The sequence below is a fragment of the Tupaia chinensis genome, unplaced genomic scaffold, assembly GCF_000334495.1.
Source record: "Tupaia chinensis unplaced genomic scaffold, TupChi_1.0 Scaffold143574_1, whole genome shotgun sequence".
NCBI classification, from domain to species: Eukaryota; Metazoa; Chordata; class Mammalia; order Scandentia; family Tupaiidae; genus Tupaia; species Tupaia belangeri.
The window spans coordinates 1,162,409-1,180,371 of record NW_006203419.1 but is presented as its reverse complement, the minus strand read 5'-3'; the positions used below and the strand labels follow the sequence as shown (position 1 = coordinate 1,180,371).

General features: G+C 51.3%; 1 protein-coding gene and 1 pseudogene across 1 annotated transcript; both read right to left on the bottom strand.

Annotated features, from left to right (window-relative positions):
* Positions 1-2,052: 2,052 nt before the first annotated feature.
* LOC102486146 (forkhead box protein K2-like) lies at positions 2,053-10,355 on the bottom strand (annotated as a pseudogene).
* Positions 10,356-15,783: 5,428 nt separating this feature from the next.
* Positions 15,784-16,504, bottom strand: LOC106733328 (oxytocin-neurophysin 1-like). Its single transcript, XM_014582281.1, has 3 exons — positions 16,385-16,504; positions 15,902-16,100; positions 15,784-15,815 (listed from the first exon to the last, which is right to left on the bottom strand). Exons 1-3 carry the CDS (start codon positions 16,502-16,504, stop codon positions 15,784-15,786), a joined length of 351 nt encoding a protein of 116 aa, XP_014437767.1.
* Between the last annotated feature and the right edge of the window lie 1,459 nt (positions 16,505-17,963).

Genomic DNA, 17,963 nt, shown 5'->3' with positions numbered 1-17,963 from the left:
GGAAGAGCAGTGAGGACGAGACAAAGGAGGGTGCAGGCCTCACCCTGGAAACAGCATGGTCTAGTCTGGACCAAGATGCAAACGTTGCCATTTACCAAGGAAACAAACCTCCTCCTGTCTCTGACATGTGAGAGTTGGGCATTCTTACCCCTGATCCCAACAGAAACTACTCCAGGCCCACGGAATCAGAGTCTCATTTTAAAACGAGGAGAACCTGCCTTCATCGAGGTGAGGACATGGCTGAGCAGACACAGCTCAGGGGGCGGCCCAGGTCAAGCTCCCTGCTGGGATGTTGTGCATGTGTCCTGAGCCCAGGGCTGACCCAGTCGATGGACTGTGTTAGCCATGACCATGGGTCTGAACCCACACGTGCAGTGGCCTGCCCCTACAAAGGATAGCACAACCTGCCACCTTCTGCGCAAGACAGGGACAGCAATTCCACGGTGCCCGGGAGGACAACACAGGCTGCACTGGCTCAGATATTCTGGCCGCCCCGGTTTGCAGGGAGGTCTCCCCAACCCACCCCAACAGGTGCTCATTCACAAGACGGTTTCCTTCTTCGTGTTTGAATAGCTGAGTTACAAATCCAGCTCGTGTGCAGTCATTTCAGATTCTTGCATTCTCATCATGTGCACTGACATTAAAACAGCTCCGTAATTCGGACTGACACACACAACCACAACAGTGCCGTCACATTTGGGCTAAGTGTCTTAAATTGCCTAAATACGCCACTGTGAGCCATTTCATTCCACCAGGAAAATATAGGTTCTTTCTAATCTTTAGAAAACATTCAGTACAAAAATAACTACATTTAAGTGAATAACAGTATGATGATGACATTGAAGATTCACAGTAAGGCCACAGCCCTCTTCCTCTGTGCACCCCGCTCGGCCCAAACCCTGGAACACTCTGAAAGTGGTGTCTTCCCGAGGAGGTGGGCCAAAGCTTGCAGGCGCCCACTGTTCACTTGTGCATTATCTCACTTATGCAGGATGGAGGTCAGCATGTGTGTGGGACTCAGCCCGGGAAGGCCAGGGAATTCTCACGGTGGACCAGAGAATGGCCTAGATGTTTCTGGCTGCAAAGGAGGTACCTCGTTCCGAGACACTGGCAGCAGCAGGGTCCCACTCCGCCAAAGGCCAGGCCCACCCCACCCCCACCCCCAGAGTGGCCAGCACATCACGGAGAGGCCTGTGGTCTCCCGGTGGAAAGAACGTGTTAACAGAAGAGCAACCCTCTTAAGTAAAGGAGTCACAGCTCTGCTGTTTCACACATACACCATCCTTAGGAGACTTGTTTCACTTGGAGTGGAAAATGATGCCAGGGACAAAGTCAACACAAAGAAACAGTCAACAACAAAATTAGCAGGAAAGAAAACAGGCCAGAGCAGCTGGGATGAGGCCACAGCCCCCGGCACTACTTGTCCCTGTGTTCTTATGGGCACATGCGGTCTCCTGCGTCCGTCCCTCCTAGACATGGAGGTGGGCCAGAGCACTGGGCCACCGCGTGATCATAGAACGCTGCAGGTGCCCGCGGGTGGCTCTACCCGAGTTTCACCAGGCCAGACAACAGCCAGCCATTCCATAAGCCAAAAAAACAAATGAAGCGGCGTTCTTTTCCCCTAAGGAAAGCCACATGACAGGACTGTGGGATTCCAAGATTCCAGAGTGGAAACGGAGTGACGTGAACTGTCAGGGACCCCGCTACTGTGTAAAAAAGAACACCTTGCAATATTTCAATTCTGGTGTAACCACAAATCCTGCCTGTTCGCCCGGTGCCAGTGCTGGGTACTGTGGGGCAGTGGGGTGGCTCCAGTGCCAGGAGATCTGCCTGCATGAGGCACGGACTGCACTGTCCTCACCTGGAGACGCCGGCAGTGGAGGCAGGACCTGGAGTTTGTACTTGGAGTTAAAAGCCGAGCCTGAAGGCCGCGAGTGGAAGCGCCTGGCAGGGCAGATACTGTCTCCTGAGCCAGGTTTTGTGCGTGGTTTTTGTTCAAGTGTGACTGGGTCCTTAAAAGAAGGAGTTTTAAGGCCACCTGGCTCTGTGTTTTCAGTGCTGAGAGGTGAAGTTGGACTGCAGGGCCCTTGCCCACCAGTGGATGCAGTCGAGCGTCGGTGAGAGGCAGTCTCCTTTTGGCACCATGACGTCAGTCTCACCCCACTCCCTCCCAGTGTCCGGCGGTGGGTCCACACTCAGGGCGACGAGGATGCTCTTGCCATCTTCTGTCTTGATGTGCCTCAGCTCTGGCTGTTCCGACTGGTCACTGTCCTGGCGCTTCGTGGGCAGGGACCCAGACGTGAACACATGTGTTGCCAACATTTGCGAAGGACTCGCTGCATTGTTCACTGGGCTGTGGACCGTGGTGGGCAGTGGGGCCACGTGAGCCCGTTTTGGGTGACAGCTTTTATCGGCCGCTGGTGTTTGCCCAAAGGTGCCTGTTGTACTATGGTGACCGTCAGCACCGGGTCTGTGACGTCTGAGAGAGCCAGCCGGCAGCAGGCAGCGAGGCACGGCTCAGGCCCAGTAGGTTCTGCTTTTGCTTCCACTTCCCGGTGTTTTCCATTCTCCTGTGGTTCTGCCTGGGGAGGGGCCTGCTTGCTGGGACCAGTCCAGCCACGTGGGTGACCGGCACTTCTGGGAGCTGGTGGACAACATGGACCATCTGCACCACCGGTGGCTGGGAGGTGGAGGTGGTCACAGGGGCCCTGACAGTGTAGGGGACAGTCTTCATTGCCTATGGTAGGTGCCGCTGGGCTGTGGGTGCCTGCCGCTGGACTGTGATTAAGACGGGCTGACTAGACAGAGGAGACTCTGGAGCGCTCAGGGCAAACGGGGCCTCCTGGGTGTTGGCCGGTTTGGGTTGCCAGGTGCGGGGCTCAGGCTCCAGGGGGTCAGTGAACCTTCCCCGGACAGACTCTCCCGGGTCTGGGCGCCACTGGAGGGCGCAGACAGAAGTCCATCCTCACTCAGAGAGACCTCAGCACCCCTAGTAGAGAGCGGTCCCAGGGGGGTTCTAAAGCAAGGCACACCCCGAGGCTGCCTTTCCTAAACGCCTGCTCTATGAATTTGCTTTCAGAGGTGGGGTCTATCGTCCAGAAGGAGCATTTGCCGGGTTCTTCCTGCAAATGGGGTTCTCTGGTGCATTAATGGTTCAGAGAGAGAGATGGAGGCAGACTGAGTTCTGCCAGCCCTTGTCGGCAGTCGGGTGGTCTGGGTGGATCCTCGTGATGTGTGTGTAGATCCCATTGAGCGTGAGCTGCTTGTCGGGGGCGTGGTGATCGCCTGGACTATTCTCAGGTGGTTCTTGTAGGGGAGGGGGGGGCTGATGAGGTGTGTCACGGTGTCTGGAGTGCGACGGTCAGGGGAGATGAGCGGCTGCACCCGGCCGCAGGTTCCTCCAGTTTATCCCTAATCTCGCGGGGCAGGGCAGTGAGCGCGATGCTGATGTTGGGGCTCGGGAACCTGAGCGCGCACACCCACGGCAGCTGAAGCTGCAGCGTCCCGCGCCTCTGGAACATGGTGTCCACGAACACATCGTTCTTGCCCAGGCAATGCAGGTAGAAGTCGCCACCAGCATCAGCAATAGAGCCAGGGGGCACCTCGGCTGCTGCCCTGGGACCTCGAGATCTCCAGGTGGCGCCAGGAGGTGAAGCTCGAGTGACCGATGCTTATATCCACGGAGGCCTGCGACGAGTTGCGCTGATGGTCACCCAGCACTTCTTCGTCAGGTACTCGAACGGGTGCCCCTCCAGGCAAGCCGTGGCCCAACTGTCCAGCGGCTACCTGCTGCCTCTGGAACCCTCTCCCCCAGCCCTGGCACTCTCTGGTCCGACACCCGTGGGAGGGGCCCCAGATCCTGCTTCATTTTTTGCCCCTCCTTCACCACAAGCTTTTTCCAGGCTGCCCTGGATCTCACAGTCCTCCCGCCTCATCCTCTAAGTAGCTGATGTTATGGGAACTCCCAGATCACCGGCACCATGGCAGCGGCAGAGACTGCAATAAACAATTATTAAAAAAAATAAAAAAGATTACAACTTTGGCTAATGGACTGGGCCCATACAGGGTGCTGGGGGACAGGCTGGGATTTCCTGGTTCACCAGGATGGGACGGAGAGATGTGGGAGCAGGAACCACCCAACCAAGAAGGATGTCTCTGGACTCCCAGTACACCTGCGGAAGGAGGGAGATGGACAGTAGGGCCCGTCCAGGAAGGAATAGACTCGGGCTGGCCTCCCTGTCCACCCACTTGCCTTGCCATCCACACACGTCTGTCCCCTATAGTAGGAAGGGGTCAAAGGTAGCCTAAATCTGAAAATCTTCATACCCCATCACATAGCACCCACACTTCCCTGAGCTGGAGCTTGAAAGGGAAAAGATCACGTCTTTCTCTAATCTCTAACTGAAGTGAATTCAGACTCTCCTTCTGGTACGAGACTGGCAAGGAACCACCAGGCCAGTGGCTTTGTCACAAGTCAAAATGGCAGGTCACCTCCTATCCCATTACAGCTATTGGGAATCTCCATACATACTGTTCAGACTCATTATTTCCAAATCATGGCCGTCATTGAGCCTACGGCTAGATATTCCTCCCTGATGGTTCGATAAAGCAGCACATGTACGACAACAGCAACTGTGATTTAACGTTTTCAAACCTGAATGTAAACGCAACGTGCCTTCAGAACAGTCATGGTAACGTGCATTAGGAAAACTATGGATGTGTAGTTTTATTGTACCAACATGCATTCGTATTTTAATTCCTTTCTCACAAAATTTTTGAAGTCCTCTGGTATAATAGCTAAATTATCACATTCTGCATGTTCTCCTTTATGAAATTAAGAGCTATTTTGGGCATTTAACACACACACACACACACACACACACACACATATATATATATATATATATACACACACACACATAAATGTAAAATATGCTTTAAAACTTTTCAAGAAGATAAACTGTCTGGGTGGACGGTGTTGGTTAATATTAACGCTGTGAACAAGGAAGGATAAACCTTGCCCAGGTCCTCCATAGAAAGGCCTCACTGTGCAGCTGGGGGATACAGGGCAGAGCAATGCTCTGTGAGGCTGGCTCTCCAGGGAAGTTTCCGGTCCCCACCTAGAGAACTCCTAACTACACTGGATATGCAGGGTGCCCATGACCTGGGTTAATGGAGGCTGGGGTGGACTGCACATCAATGCCCTTTGGAAGTGCTCTCTATCTCTCCTGCTTTCGGAAGAAATGAAAACATAAACTATGAAAGAAAAATTAGTAGGAACAAAAAAAAAAGAAAGAAGAAAGAAAGAAAGAAAGAAAGAAAGAAAGAAAGAAAGAAAGAAAGAAGAAAAAGAAAGAAAAGTCTTGCACCCTCTGCTGGGTGTGTGGTCAGCAAGCTGCCTTCCTCTGCTCCCCACCCCCAGGGCCTGCCTCAGCTGCAGAGAGCTCCCAGGGCCACAGCCTCACAGGAGCCCCGATTCAATGACTGGCCCATCTTAACCCAAAAGTAGGACCACTCTGCAGAACCACTGTGGCTCCAGTGCTCCCTGGGGACAGCTGAGGTCCACATTCTGCTCTGTCCACCCTTGTCTCCACTCCCCAGGGTGGGTCCCAGGGCTCTTTGTCTCCATCTGTTCCCCGGGAAGCCCGTCCTACAGAGCTGGAGACCTGGACCCAGTGTGTGAGAGACCAGACGTGGCAGGGCAGTTCCTCCCTGTGCACTCCTTCTGTTCAGGCGAGGGGGTGGGACAGCACCGTCTTTCCTGCCCACACTCTGACCCCGTGGAGGAGGGAACCGAGGCCAATGGGGACACACAGGTTTCAGAGCCCATGTGATCCCATGTCACTGACCCTAAGTCACTAGCCTGAACTGCCCTGCACTGAGGAGCTGGTCGGGCTCACCTCGTTATAGCAGCTGGTTATATAGCTGGACTCCAAACGTCAGACATGGATCGTGTCTTGAACTCGGTGGCTTAAACCTCAAGCAGGACATTTTCATGTGTGTCCCCAAGATCCTGGAAAGACAAAGGAGGAGAGAGGGTTGTGGTATGGCCATCCTTCTGACGAGTGATTTTCCATTTTCCTTCTTACTGTCTCTGTCTCTCTCTTTTCAGTGAATACACATGTCCTAAGGCAAACACCTCTTAAAAAAGAAAGAAAGAAAGAAAATATAGTTACTTCAGAAGGTAAGAAGAAAATTAACATATTTTACTAGCAATAAATATGTCAGGGTAAATTATTCAATGATATGGAGAAAAAGAGAGGGGCCCGCTACCATGTCCTCAGAGTGGTCAGCATGAACTTTGTGATGGTGCAATTCAAGCACTGGAGGTGGTGAGAAAAGACGCCTCTCCAGACCCGAGGGCTGTAATTCTCTCTGACCACGTAACACATTCCCACACATTTAGGAGCTTAAAACAACACCTGGACCAGCTGGTGGCGTGGTGGTTAAAGCTGACAGATTCCCACATGAGGAATCATGGTTCAAATCCTGGACCCGGTGGCTTCCTTTCTCACTTTACCTCTCTCTCTCTGTCTCTTTCTGGTTAAAATTGAAAATAATTTTAAAAATACATAAAGTTAAAATAATTCTGAAAGAAAAAAACACTTGTCAACCAGCAGGTCGTGGTTAAGGTGCTGGACTCCCACATGATCAAAGTTCGAGTTCCAAATGTGCTGGAACCAGCACAGACTCTTCCTCTCTGTCTCTGGCCTTCCAGAAGCAAGCCATGAGCTCTTCAGCTGCAGAGACACGAATTCTCCCCACAACCCTCCGGCTACAGAAGAGAGGGCAGCTGGTGAGGCCTGGACTGCAGCCTCGTGAGGCCCTTCACAGGGGACCCAGCTCAGCCCTGCTGGACCTGATGTATGAATTCTGGCATGAAGAGCGAGTATTCTTTTTAAGAATTATATTATTTGTAATTAGTAGATTTATTTTCAATTTGTTATAGAGCATGTGTGTTCACAAAGGAGAGACAGAGAGAACGAGAGAGAAAGTGAGAGAGGTCTGTGAGCACAGGGAGGTCCTCGGCCCTTTTTTGAAAGGACTCCTGTGAATAGGTCAGGCCCACCAGGACAACCCACTTCCACTCAGTGGCAAAAGGGCCACTGCAAGGGGCCTTCGGTACATCTGCACAGTGCCCTCACCTTGGCCAGAGCGTACTATGTGTGTCACGCCTCATCCCTTGCCATATGTTTTTTTTTTTTCTTTTCTTCTTCCTTTATTAATTGTCAGAGAGCACATGCGTTGGCCAGAGAGACTCACAGAGACAGAGAGTGTGAGAATCCCTGAATGGGGTCTGATCTCCCCACAATCTCATGTCATTAATATTTCCGTCCTGTCTGGATTTCAGTCTGCATGCACACAAGCCTGTCCTGTTTTCAAGTGCTATGACCTGAATTCCCACTACTGAATTGGCCTTGTGGGATCTGGTCCCAAGGCAGGAATTGTCCCTGTTGTGGGAAGGAATAGCAAGGGAGCCAATGAGCTGGAGTGGAGTGACAGAAGTCCACGGTTGGAAAAGTAGCACGGGATCAGGTAGCACAAGGCCTTTTACTCCAAATGACACAGTGAACCAGAGAACATTCTGAGCCAGGTGTAGACAATGTGGACAACGTGCTGAGGGGGCAAAGGTGGGTGTGTAGACACCAGGGAGGAGGTCATTGCGGCAGTCCCTGGGAGTGGCGGTAAGGGGTGACATGTGATCTGACTCTGGTGTGACTTAAAGGAGGCTTGAGTGGGGGATTGCTGATGATTTGGGGTGGGGTGGAGACAAAAGCAGGGGTCAGAGATGACTCTAGGTGTCTGGTCTGAGCAGCGGGATGGATGGAGCTGCCATCAGCTGACCTGGGGACCCTGGAGGCAGCACAGGTTTGAATTGGGAAGAGGGGGGCTCAGCGTGGACACGTTACGTTCCAGGTGCCTGTCCATATCTGAAGTGAGACTGAGCAGGTATTTGAACAGACCGATCTGAAGTTCACGAAGGAGGTCTAGGCTGAGGAAACACAAAGCTGGAAATCCTCAGTCCCCGTAAACACCGTCCCAGGGCCGGACAGAGGCAGCAGGCAGATGCAGGACGCTGTGATGCTGATTCCCACGGGCAGGTTCCAGGTTCGTGAGCAGAGAGCTCCCTGAGAATGCGGGCTGTGTGTGCCCACCACCCAGGGCTGGCTGAGGCTGGGCGGGTCACCGCGTCAGCACCGTGTCGGGGGTGCATATTCTCTCTCAGTTTCTCTACTCATGAAGGAAAGAAAGAGATTTACTTAAAAATAAAAATAGCAGCTTCAACCTGAGTGACATCTCCTGGGGCGGGGTGGGTGCACATGGAGAAGAGGACCAAGAACCCAGTCAGGTGGGGGAAGAGCACGAGCATGAGGACAGGAGGGGACACGTGCCAATGCCAGAGGTCACGTGTGGAGACCTAAACAACCTGCGTGACATGGTTACAGATCATGATAGCGGCCCTCAAGGAACGCGCAGTGATGATGTTTAGCGGATTTCCCTCGGTGTGCGTGCCCCTCATAATCCAGGTTAGCACTCGCCCAGCCCGGATAAAGCGTCCCTTACACCTGTGCAGGCCCTGCTCCTACCCCTGGAAACACTGACAGAGATTTGTCTTTTCTAGAAACTTCGTATTAATGGAAGGCACAGTACTCAATTGTTTATCTTTGGCGTCTTTATTTACGGTGCCCTGAAGTTCAGCCAGTTCCTTTGTGAAGGGTAGTGGAAAGGTCAGCAGAGGTGAGCAGAGAGACCTGGGGGCTGCTCTTCCTTTCAGAGCAGTTCTCTTTTGGGGATCTAAGTTCTCAAGAGAAGGAGAGCTCACTCAATCAAGACAGCATTAATTGTGGGCCCGCAGGTGGTGTGGAGGTTAAGGCAGCTGGATCCGACATGATGACTGTACTATTGGGTACTGGTCCTGGTGGCTAAAATTCATACTCTGTGTGTGTGTGTATGTGTGTGTGTGTGTGTGTGTGCATGCCCCAAATCCTGGAGGAGACTGGAGAAGAAGAGAATGCAGTGTGGCCATCCTCCTTCAGGAGTGATTTCTCACTTTACTTCTGTCTCTTGCTCTGTCTCTCTCCAATGAGTGCACATGCCCGACTGCACACTCGAAAACATAAAGTAGCATGAATCCATTTAGGAGGGCATGTTCCTCTGTTCCAAACACAGCCCAGCTGGCCTCGCCTCTTCAAGGTCTCACCACCTCCCAGCACCAAATTCCAACTCATGAATGTCTGGGGGACAAACCATTAGCCAAACCATAGCAGGAGACAATGGTGTTCTGGCTATGGTCAAAGATGACCTTGCTCTGAAGAGGTGGAGGCTCACATGGTTAGATATAACGTGTCATGGTGTCTGCAGCCTACTTTGAAAGTAGGACAGAGACAGGGGACACACGGAGAGCAATAGGTTTCGGGGACATTATGGTCTTAGAGGAGGCAGACAGAAAGAACAATCAATTAGATTCCCCTGCCTTTCCTTCCTGTTTCTTTCTTCTTTCTTCTTCTTCTTTTTTTAACGTAATGTAGTCAAAATTTCAATCCAGTCCTTTACATTTGTTTATTTATTTATTTATTTTAATTTGATCAGAGAGAGACAGAGTGAGAGCAAGGTCGGGGTTGGGGGCAGGGAGAGGGGGGAATGAGAAAGCAAGCTGCCAGGTGCAGGACTCGAACTGTGGTCAAGAATGTGTGAGTCCCGCTCTCTTTACCCCCTTACCACCTGCTGGACCTTGTTATTTACATTGTTTTAAGGCCTGTCACTCTCTTGATGAGACTTTCCTATAATGGTGATAAGTGGAACTGCAGGGCAGAACTTGGTCTCCTCTTGCAATTCATTCCCAGTTCAGAAAGCATTGCTTCTGATTTATGGCCTGAGTCTGAGGCCAATCTTCTCATTCAAGTATGGCCAATTCTTGGACTAGCAAATGTCATGGAGGTTGGGAAAACAGGACACACATGGTCAGCTGCATGGTTCGAATTCTGGACCCATCAACTTGAAAATCCAGTGTGTGCATGCCCCAAATCCCGAGAGGATCCTGGGGGAGAATAGATGGCAGCGTGGCCATCCCCCCTTAGGATGCCTTTCATGCAGGAACAGATCAACAGTGTCGTCGAAAGAATCCCATTTGTGTCCTTCATTTTTCGAGGTCATATTTTAGCCATGACCTGTTTCCTGCAGGGTCACCAGACCTGGCTATTCTCAATAGTGTGAGCAGGGCTGCTAAATTGAAGCCCAGTCCTGGGGGCAGTCCTGCTGGTGCTCAAGTCCTACCTTCCCAACTGGGGCACCTCTTCTCCACAGAGCTCTAGATCCAGCTTCCTGTGGACCCACTTCAGAACTCTACACACCATGTAGGGTCTATATTGTGTTAGTTGAGCAACAAGGACTGTCATACACTGAGGAGCTGGTCAGGCTGACCTCATTACAACAGCTGATTTTTTCCCACCCAGATTAGCTCATTGGCATTTGTGGCTGCACAGGCTGAAGGCATGATCCCCGCAGTGGCCCCAGACAGACCCCCCCAGCCGGCCTTGTGCACATTGACCTCCCCTGAGTCAATGTATACACACAAATTTCCATGGCCCAATGTCCCCTCTGTGGCCATATTCATTTTTAGTGTTTACTCAGGAGGGAGGTCTAGGCTGAGGAAACATAAACCTGAAATCCTCAGTCCCCATATTTAAAGTCTGTCCCAGGGCAGGACGGAGGCAGCGGGCAGATGCAGGACGCTGTGATGCTGATTCCCATGGGCAGGTTCCCGGATCGTGAGCAGAGAGCTCCCTGAGAATGCAGGCTGTGTGTGCCCACACCCAGGGCTGGCTGAGGCTGGGCGGGTCACCGCGTCAGCACCCCGTTGTGGGTGCGCGCTCTCACTCTCTTCCTCTCCGTGTTTCTCAGTTTCACTCATGGAAGAAAGAATGCTTAAATCTAAAAATAAAAGCTGCAACTTGAACGACATCTCTTGGGGGTGGGTGTAGGTGCAGATGGAGAAGAGGACCAAGAATCCAGCCCTAAATCAGGTGGCAGACGAGCATGAGCATGAAGACAGGAGGGGACATGACCAAGGCCAAAGGTCACGTGTGAGGACCCTAAACAACCTGTGTGGTATGATTACACATCATGATATTTGCCCATTACAAATGTGCAGTTCAATGATGTTTGGTGAGTTTCCCTTGGTGTGCATCCCCCTGATAATCCAGTTTAGGACACACCCAGCCCCAATAAAACTTCCCTCCTGTTTGTGCACTCCCTGTTCCTGCCCCTGGAACACTAACAGAGATTTGTCTTTCCTAGAAACTTCTTATAAAATGAAGGTACAGAACTTAATTGTTTATCTTTGGCGTCTTTATTCACAGTGTCCTGAAGTTCAGCCAGTTCCTTTGTGAAGGGTAGTGGAAAGGTCAGCAGAGGAGAGCAGAGAGACCTGGGGGCAGCTCTTCCTTTTAGAGCAGTTCTCTTTTGGGGATCTAACTCCTTCTGAGAGCGAGAACTCACTCAATCAAGATAGCATTAATTGTGGGCCCGCAGGTAGGTGGTGTGGAGGTTAGGCAGCTGGTTTCCACACAGTCAACTATCGTATTAGAGTGCCGGACTGGGCGGCTTGAAATTCATACCAGATGTGTGTGTGTGTGTGTGTGTGTGTGTGTGTGTGTGTATGCCCCAAATCCTGAGAGGAGAATGGAGGAGAAGAGAATGCAGCATGGCCATCCTTGCTGGGGAGTGATTTCTCACCTCCAAGTCTCTCTCTCTTGCTCTAGCTCTCCTAAGTGAGCACACGTGCCCTATAGTACGCTGGGAGAAAATAGCGTTAATCCACTTGGGAGGGTGATGTTCCCCTGATCCAAACACAGCCCACCAAGCCTCGTCTCTTTAAGGTCTTATCACTTCCTAGCACCATACACTGGGGACCAAATTCCAACACATGAGTGTTTGGGGGACAAACCATGAGCCAAACCATAGCAGGAGAAAATGGCGTCCTGGCTATTGTGGAAGATGACCTTGCTCTGAAAAAGGTGTATGCTCATGTGTTAAGAGATAATGTGTCATGATGTCTGCTGCCTACTTCCCAGTGAGGCCGAGACGTTGGACTCTGGCCTCGGAGCTGTAGAGCTCGTGGCTTTCTTTCGGAAGGCCAGAGACAGTGGACTCTGACTTATGAGACAGTGTGGCCTTGAAGGAGGAAGTCAGAAGAATAACATTCAGCCAGGTTCCTGATGCCTTTGCTTTCTTCTTTCTTTCTCTTTCTTTTCTTTTCTTTTTTTGAACAATGTAGCCAAATTTATCAGTCTTATCCTTTACATTGTTTAACTGCTTAAACAATGTGATGAGACTTTCGCCTATTGGTCAAAAGTGGAACTGCAGGGAAGAATTTGGCCTCCTCATATTCATTCTCTACTTGGTCTCTTATGATCTGAGGTTATTTATTTATTTTTTTTTGAGAGGTTTTTGGTATAGGGTGCATGCGCTCGCCAGAAAAAGAGAGAGACAGAGAGACAGAAAGCGAGAAATCATCCCCCTCCCCCAGGGGGGATGGCCATGCTGCAATCCCTTCTCCTCCATTCTCCTCTCCGGATCTTGGGCACGCACGCACGCGTGCCTGGCATGAGTTTTAAACCACCGGGTCCGAGACTTGAACCGCGGTCAACTACATGGGAGTCCAGCGACATAGCCATTACACTAACTGCTGGTCCCATCTTATGATCTTTTTATTTAAGTATGGCCAGTCCATAGGCCAGAAATTGTCGTGGAAGTTGGGGCTCTGGATCACACATGGTCAGCTGTGTGGTTCAAGTGCTGGATTTGGTGGCTTGAAAATCCTGTTGCGTATGTGTGCACGTGCCTGCAATCCTGAGAGGATACTGAAGGAGAAGGAATTGTGGCATGGCCATCGTCACTGGGGGGAGGGTGTTAAATTAAACTGTTTTGGCCTAAAACAGCTGCCGTACTCCCATACTTAGATTCCTATGAATAAACCAAAATTGTGCACATTAGGCTGTTTCCTGAGCTAGATGCTAAGCTAGAGCCAATCACATTGGCCACGCTTCAGTCAGTCACAGAAAGCCCACCTTTTGGGCTGCTTGTCCAGCCAGAGAGTTCCAAAAGTCTGGAGAAAACTGTCCAATTTAAATCATGTTAAAATTTGCTGAATTAAAATTCTGCTCTATTAAAATGGCTGGCTTATTTTTCTTTTAACAGGGCTGATTTCTCACTTTCCCTCTCTCCCTCTTTCTATTACTCTCTGGTGAGCATATGTGCCCTGGAACAAAAACTAAATAATAAATCATTTTAAAAATAACAAAATAAAAATAAATATGACTGGTCCCATGACCAGTTGGCCAAAGGAGCTGGATCCTATAGCCCAGCTGTGCCAGACATATCTGCATGCATGCTCCAATGGAGAAATAGAGAGGATGGTATTGTGGTGTAACCATGGTCTATTGGTGGTCTTGGGGGGGTGCTTTTGTCTGATGTCTCACTGTCTCTCTGAGAGGCACACGTGACCTCTGGAAAAAAGTACCTTAATAAAAATAATAATAATAGCACCTAACATGTACCAAGCACTTACTAAGTCCCAGAAATTGTTCTTAGCTTTACATAAATTTCACTTCCATTGTCACAGTAATCTGATAGGTGTACGCCAGGAATTTTTCTACTTTATTTTTGAAGAATCTGAGGTACAGAGAGACTCAGAAATGTTCCCAAAGACCCTGAAGTAGTAAGAGGAAAGCGATTCCAACCCAAGAAGATTGCTCCAGGCCTGCAAGTTCAAAGCTATGCCGCCTCTTGGGGTGCCTTCTCTATTTCTGACTTACTCACATGGACTGCTGAGTAGAAGCAGGGAGCGGGCAATCACGGGGACCCTCGGAAGGAAGCCCCGGCGGCTGCACCATTTGTCACAGCATTCTGCCGCGCTGGCTGTGCGCATGTGCACAGGATGCCAGCAAGCCAGGGACCGGAGGAAGGGCGCACGATGTGCACAGGCCCCGTGGAGGGCGTGTCCCTCCTCACGTTCACGTGCACGCTCTCTGTTGTGAGCACCACAACAAACGAGGTAGGAAAGAAAAACTCCAACATTTCAAACAAGTGTAGTTTAAATATCTCATTTATTTTATTAGTGATTTCAGAACTAGGTAGTAATTCACTAGGGAAAATAAGAATGAGTGCTCCTGTGGGCATGGCAGGGCAGTTGGTTTTCCTAAGAGGGAAGAAGAAAAGAGAATAATTTTTCAAAGCAGAAGCCATTTTCTCTCTCACAGGTGCCACCACAGTCAGTGGGGATGGGCGTGCACCTCCTCCATGTCACCCTCTCCTCTTCCTTTCCATGGCTAAATCTCTCTTCCCCTCCCACAAGGTGAGAGGATAGAAGAGAGATGTCCCTTCCAGCCTCAGCAGCACCACGGTCTACTTTGCTGCTGGCTACCAGCAGTGTGTGTGGTGTGTGTGTATGATATGTGCTGTGTGTGTATGGTGTGTGGTATGTGTGTGTGTGTGTGTGTATGGTGTGTGGTATGTGTGTGTGTGTGTATGGTGTGTGTGTCTGTCTGTGCCCTTGTGCGCTCTGTAATCTGGGCAGAAAGCATGTGTGCTCGCTGAACAGAGACAGAGAGAAAGAGCAAGAAGGCACCATGTATGTGTGCTGTCACCACAGACCCATCTCCTCCATTTTTTCCTCCTGTGGAGGTGTGGGAATCGACCTTTCGGAATGGACTGCCCTGGGATGTGAGTAGGGAATGGTGCTTTTTATGGGGTGTTTCTCTGGTTCCCAAAGGGGCATGTCATACAAAAACAGGTCAACGGTGTAGTCAGAAGATTCCAGTCTGCTTGTGTCCTTCCCGCTTTGTGGTCGTTTTGTGGTCATGACCTGTCCTGCTGCAGGGTCCCCAGACCTGGTCATTCTCACTGCCTGTGAGCAGGGCTGCTGAATTTGGGCCCAGCCCTGGGGGCAGTCCAGCTGATGCCCAACTCCAGCCTAGCCGATGTGGGCAGAAATGGGCTGGCACATCTGCTGCACTCAGGAGGTCTCCAAATGCCCACCTGGAACACTGTTGTGTGGGCGGCCCAGCTGAGCCCCGCATTTTATCCTTGTCTGGTTTTGGACTTCAGCAAGTTCCTCTTCAATGCGGACGGCCCTCCCTTATTGGAGCTGGAGCTGAGGGTGTTTCCATCGTCCTGGAGCCCGCCCTGGTGTCCCTCTCCTACCCCACCCCTATATGATGGCAGCAGAGGAAACGGCACTCCCTCAAGCCCTTCGGCACCTGGTAGATACTATCCCACCAGGTTTGGTCTCTATTTCTGTGCTGGAGACCAGACCCAGGGCTAAACCCGTGCGATCCTCCTCAGCTCCCATGCCACGCCCTGTAACTTTTTTTTTTTTCTTCTTCACTATAGGGCACATGCGCTCGCCAGAAAGAGAGAGAGAGACAGACATAAAGCGAGAAATCACCCCACCCCCCAAAGGGGATGGCCACGCTGCAATCCTTTCTCCTCCATTCTCCTCTCGGGATCTTGGGCACGGATGCACATGTGCCCGGCGTGAGTTTAAGCCACCAGGTCTGGGACACGAACCGCGGTCGACAACATGAGAATCCAGCGACATAGCCACTATGCTAACTGCTGGTCCCACACCTCCTGTAACTTCTGACAATCAGATGTGAGTCGAGTTGAGGGGAAAAAGGTTTTTATTGCATTTTCCTTCTATCTGGGCTTGGCTAAAGGGAGCCAGGGATGTGCCGCTAGGGTACCCACAGGGCTGGGGGCTCAGCGTCAGGAGGAGGTGGCCTAGTCACAGGTGGGGTCGATGATGCAGTCATCTACAAAGAGAGGTACAAGTCAGGGGGTCACCCAGTGTCAGCTCCCCACCTCATCCCCACGGTACCCTACCCGCCACCTGGCTCACCTGTACTGCAACAGAGGCCTGCAGGTGAGCAGAAGCCTTTGTCCCCACACAGCTTTTTGCTAGGCTGGCAGGGGAACTCCAGTGAGTTCTCCTCTTCGCAGTTCTCCGTGTGGGCGCCGCCCAGGTAGCAGGTGTACATATCACAGCAGATGTTGGTCCCAAAGCACCGGCCGAGGCCGTCGGGTCCGCAGGAGCTGCACTGATGGGCCAGGACAAGCACAGTGTGTGTGCGCGTGTGTGTGTGTGGGGGTGTCCTCGTGTTCTGGTGCTGGTCTTGAGGAGAATTCAGAACCTGGGGCCCCATCTAAGCATACATGGCAGTCAAGGGCAAGAAGTCCCAGCTCCCCTGAAGTCCTGGGGTTCTAAGGTATGTGTGTGTGAGAGAGACAGGGGTGTGGTTAGGGTGCTGGGGAAGGGAGCATCTTGTGGCTGCAGGTCTCTCCTGGCCTCCCCAGCACAGCGGGAAGGGGCTAGGGTGCTCACCTCACGCATTTCCGAGTCCATCCAGTCTCTCTTGCCATCTGGGGAGCAGTCCTGGACGTAGCAGGCTGAGGTGAGCCCCAGGAGAGCGAGCAGGCAGCAGGCGAGGCTGGAGATGGCCATGGTGCTGAGCGCTGGGACCAGGGCTGGTGACTGGGCAGTCTCCCTGGGCGGCCTTTTCACGTCTGGGTGCTGCCCAGGCTGAGTCCTAAGAGGGCGGGGCCAAAACTGGTCACAACAGGTTGCTGTGGGCCAGGCTTGCCAGACTAAGGCTGCATTCCCCCCCACCCCCATCCCCACCATTTGCATGTCCTGGACCAATCAAAGCATCACCTGGGCTAATGGACCTGCACATGCCCGGTGCTGTGGGGGAGGGGCAGGCTAGGAAGCCTGGGTCACTAGAGTAGAACAGGGAGAAGTGGGAGCAGAAATGCCCGAACAAGGGCTATTTCTCTGGGCTCCCGATACAGTAGGGGAGGCGGGGTGGACACTAGGGCCCCTCCAGGCAGGAATAGACTCAGACTGGCCTCCCTGTCCACCCTTATGGACTGCCACTGCACGTGCCTGTCCCCTCCAGTAGAAAGGTCTCCCCCTCCTGAGCCCAAGTCTGACAACCTTCCTCCCTGACACACAGCTGCACCCACTTCCCTGAGCTGGCTCTTAAATGGGGAAAGATCACATTTTTGTCTACTCTGTGACTGGAATGAATTCGGCCTCTCCATTAAGTATGAGATTGACAAGAAATCACAATGCCAGTGGCTTTGTCACAGATAGAAATGACAGGTCACCTCTATCTCATGACAGCTATTGCAAATGTCTGTGAATATTCTTTAGACTTGACTATTCTGAAATTATGGCGTTGTGGGCCCTCAGCTAGAACTTGCTACCTCGCGGCTCAATAAAGCAGCACATTTATGACATTATAAGAATGTACTTTAATGTTTTGAAACCTGGGTATAAATCAAAGCATCTTCAGTACGTCCACGGCGATGTGCATTATGAAAACTTATGCATTTCAAGATTTTCCTGCACCAAAATAAACTTGTATGTTAATTCCTTTTCCACAATCTTTTTGAAGTTCCCCTCGGTATAACTTAATCCTACATGTTCTGTTTTATGCAATTAAGAATTATATTGGGGTCTGGGACCAGCAGTTGGCGTAATGGCTGTGTCGCTGAACTCCCATATAGTCAACCGCTGTTCAAGTCCTGAACTCGATCTCAAAAAAGAAAAAAAGAATTATTTTGGGCTAATTTATATACACACACATCAATAGGAAAATGGGTAAAAAATGTAAAGAAAAGACAGACTGGTCAGAGGGGTGTTGGTTAATATTAACATTGTGAACAAAGAGGAAGAGTCCCTGTCCAGATCCCCATAGAAAGGACTTGCTGGCCAGCGGGGGACACTGGGTAAAACACGGTGCTCTGTGAGGCTGGCTCACCAAGGAAGGTTTCAGGTTCCCACCGAGAGACCTCCCTGAGTGCACTGGTCATGCAGGGTGCCCATGACCTGGGGCTAGTGTGGCTGGGGTAGACTGCATGTCAACACCCAGTGGGGAATGCTGTCTCTCTCTCTCTCT

Bases quoted from the DNA above. Each gene is read 5' to 3' on its own strand.
- LOC106733328 (XM_014582281.1), bottom strand. From the start codon at position 16,504: ATGGCCATCTCCAGCCTCGCCTGCTGCCTGCTCGCTCTCCTGGGGCTC. The intron at 16,101-16,384 runs GTGAGCACCCTA...CTGGCCCATCAG, and splicing joins TGGACTCGGAAATGCGTGAG to TGCAGCTCCTGCGGACCCGA. The intron at 15,816-15,901 runs GTGAGCCAGGTG...CTCTCTTTGTAG, and splicing joins AGGCCTCTGTTGCAGTACAG to ATGACTGCATCATCGACCCC.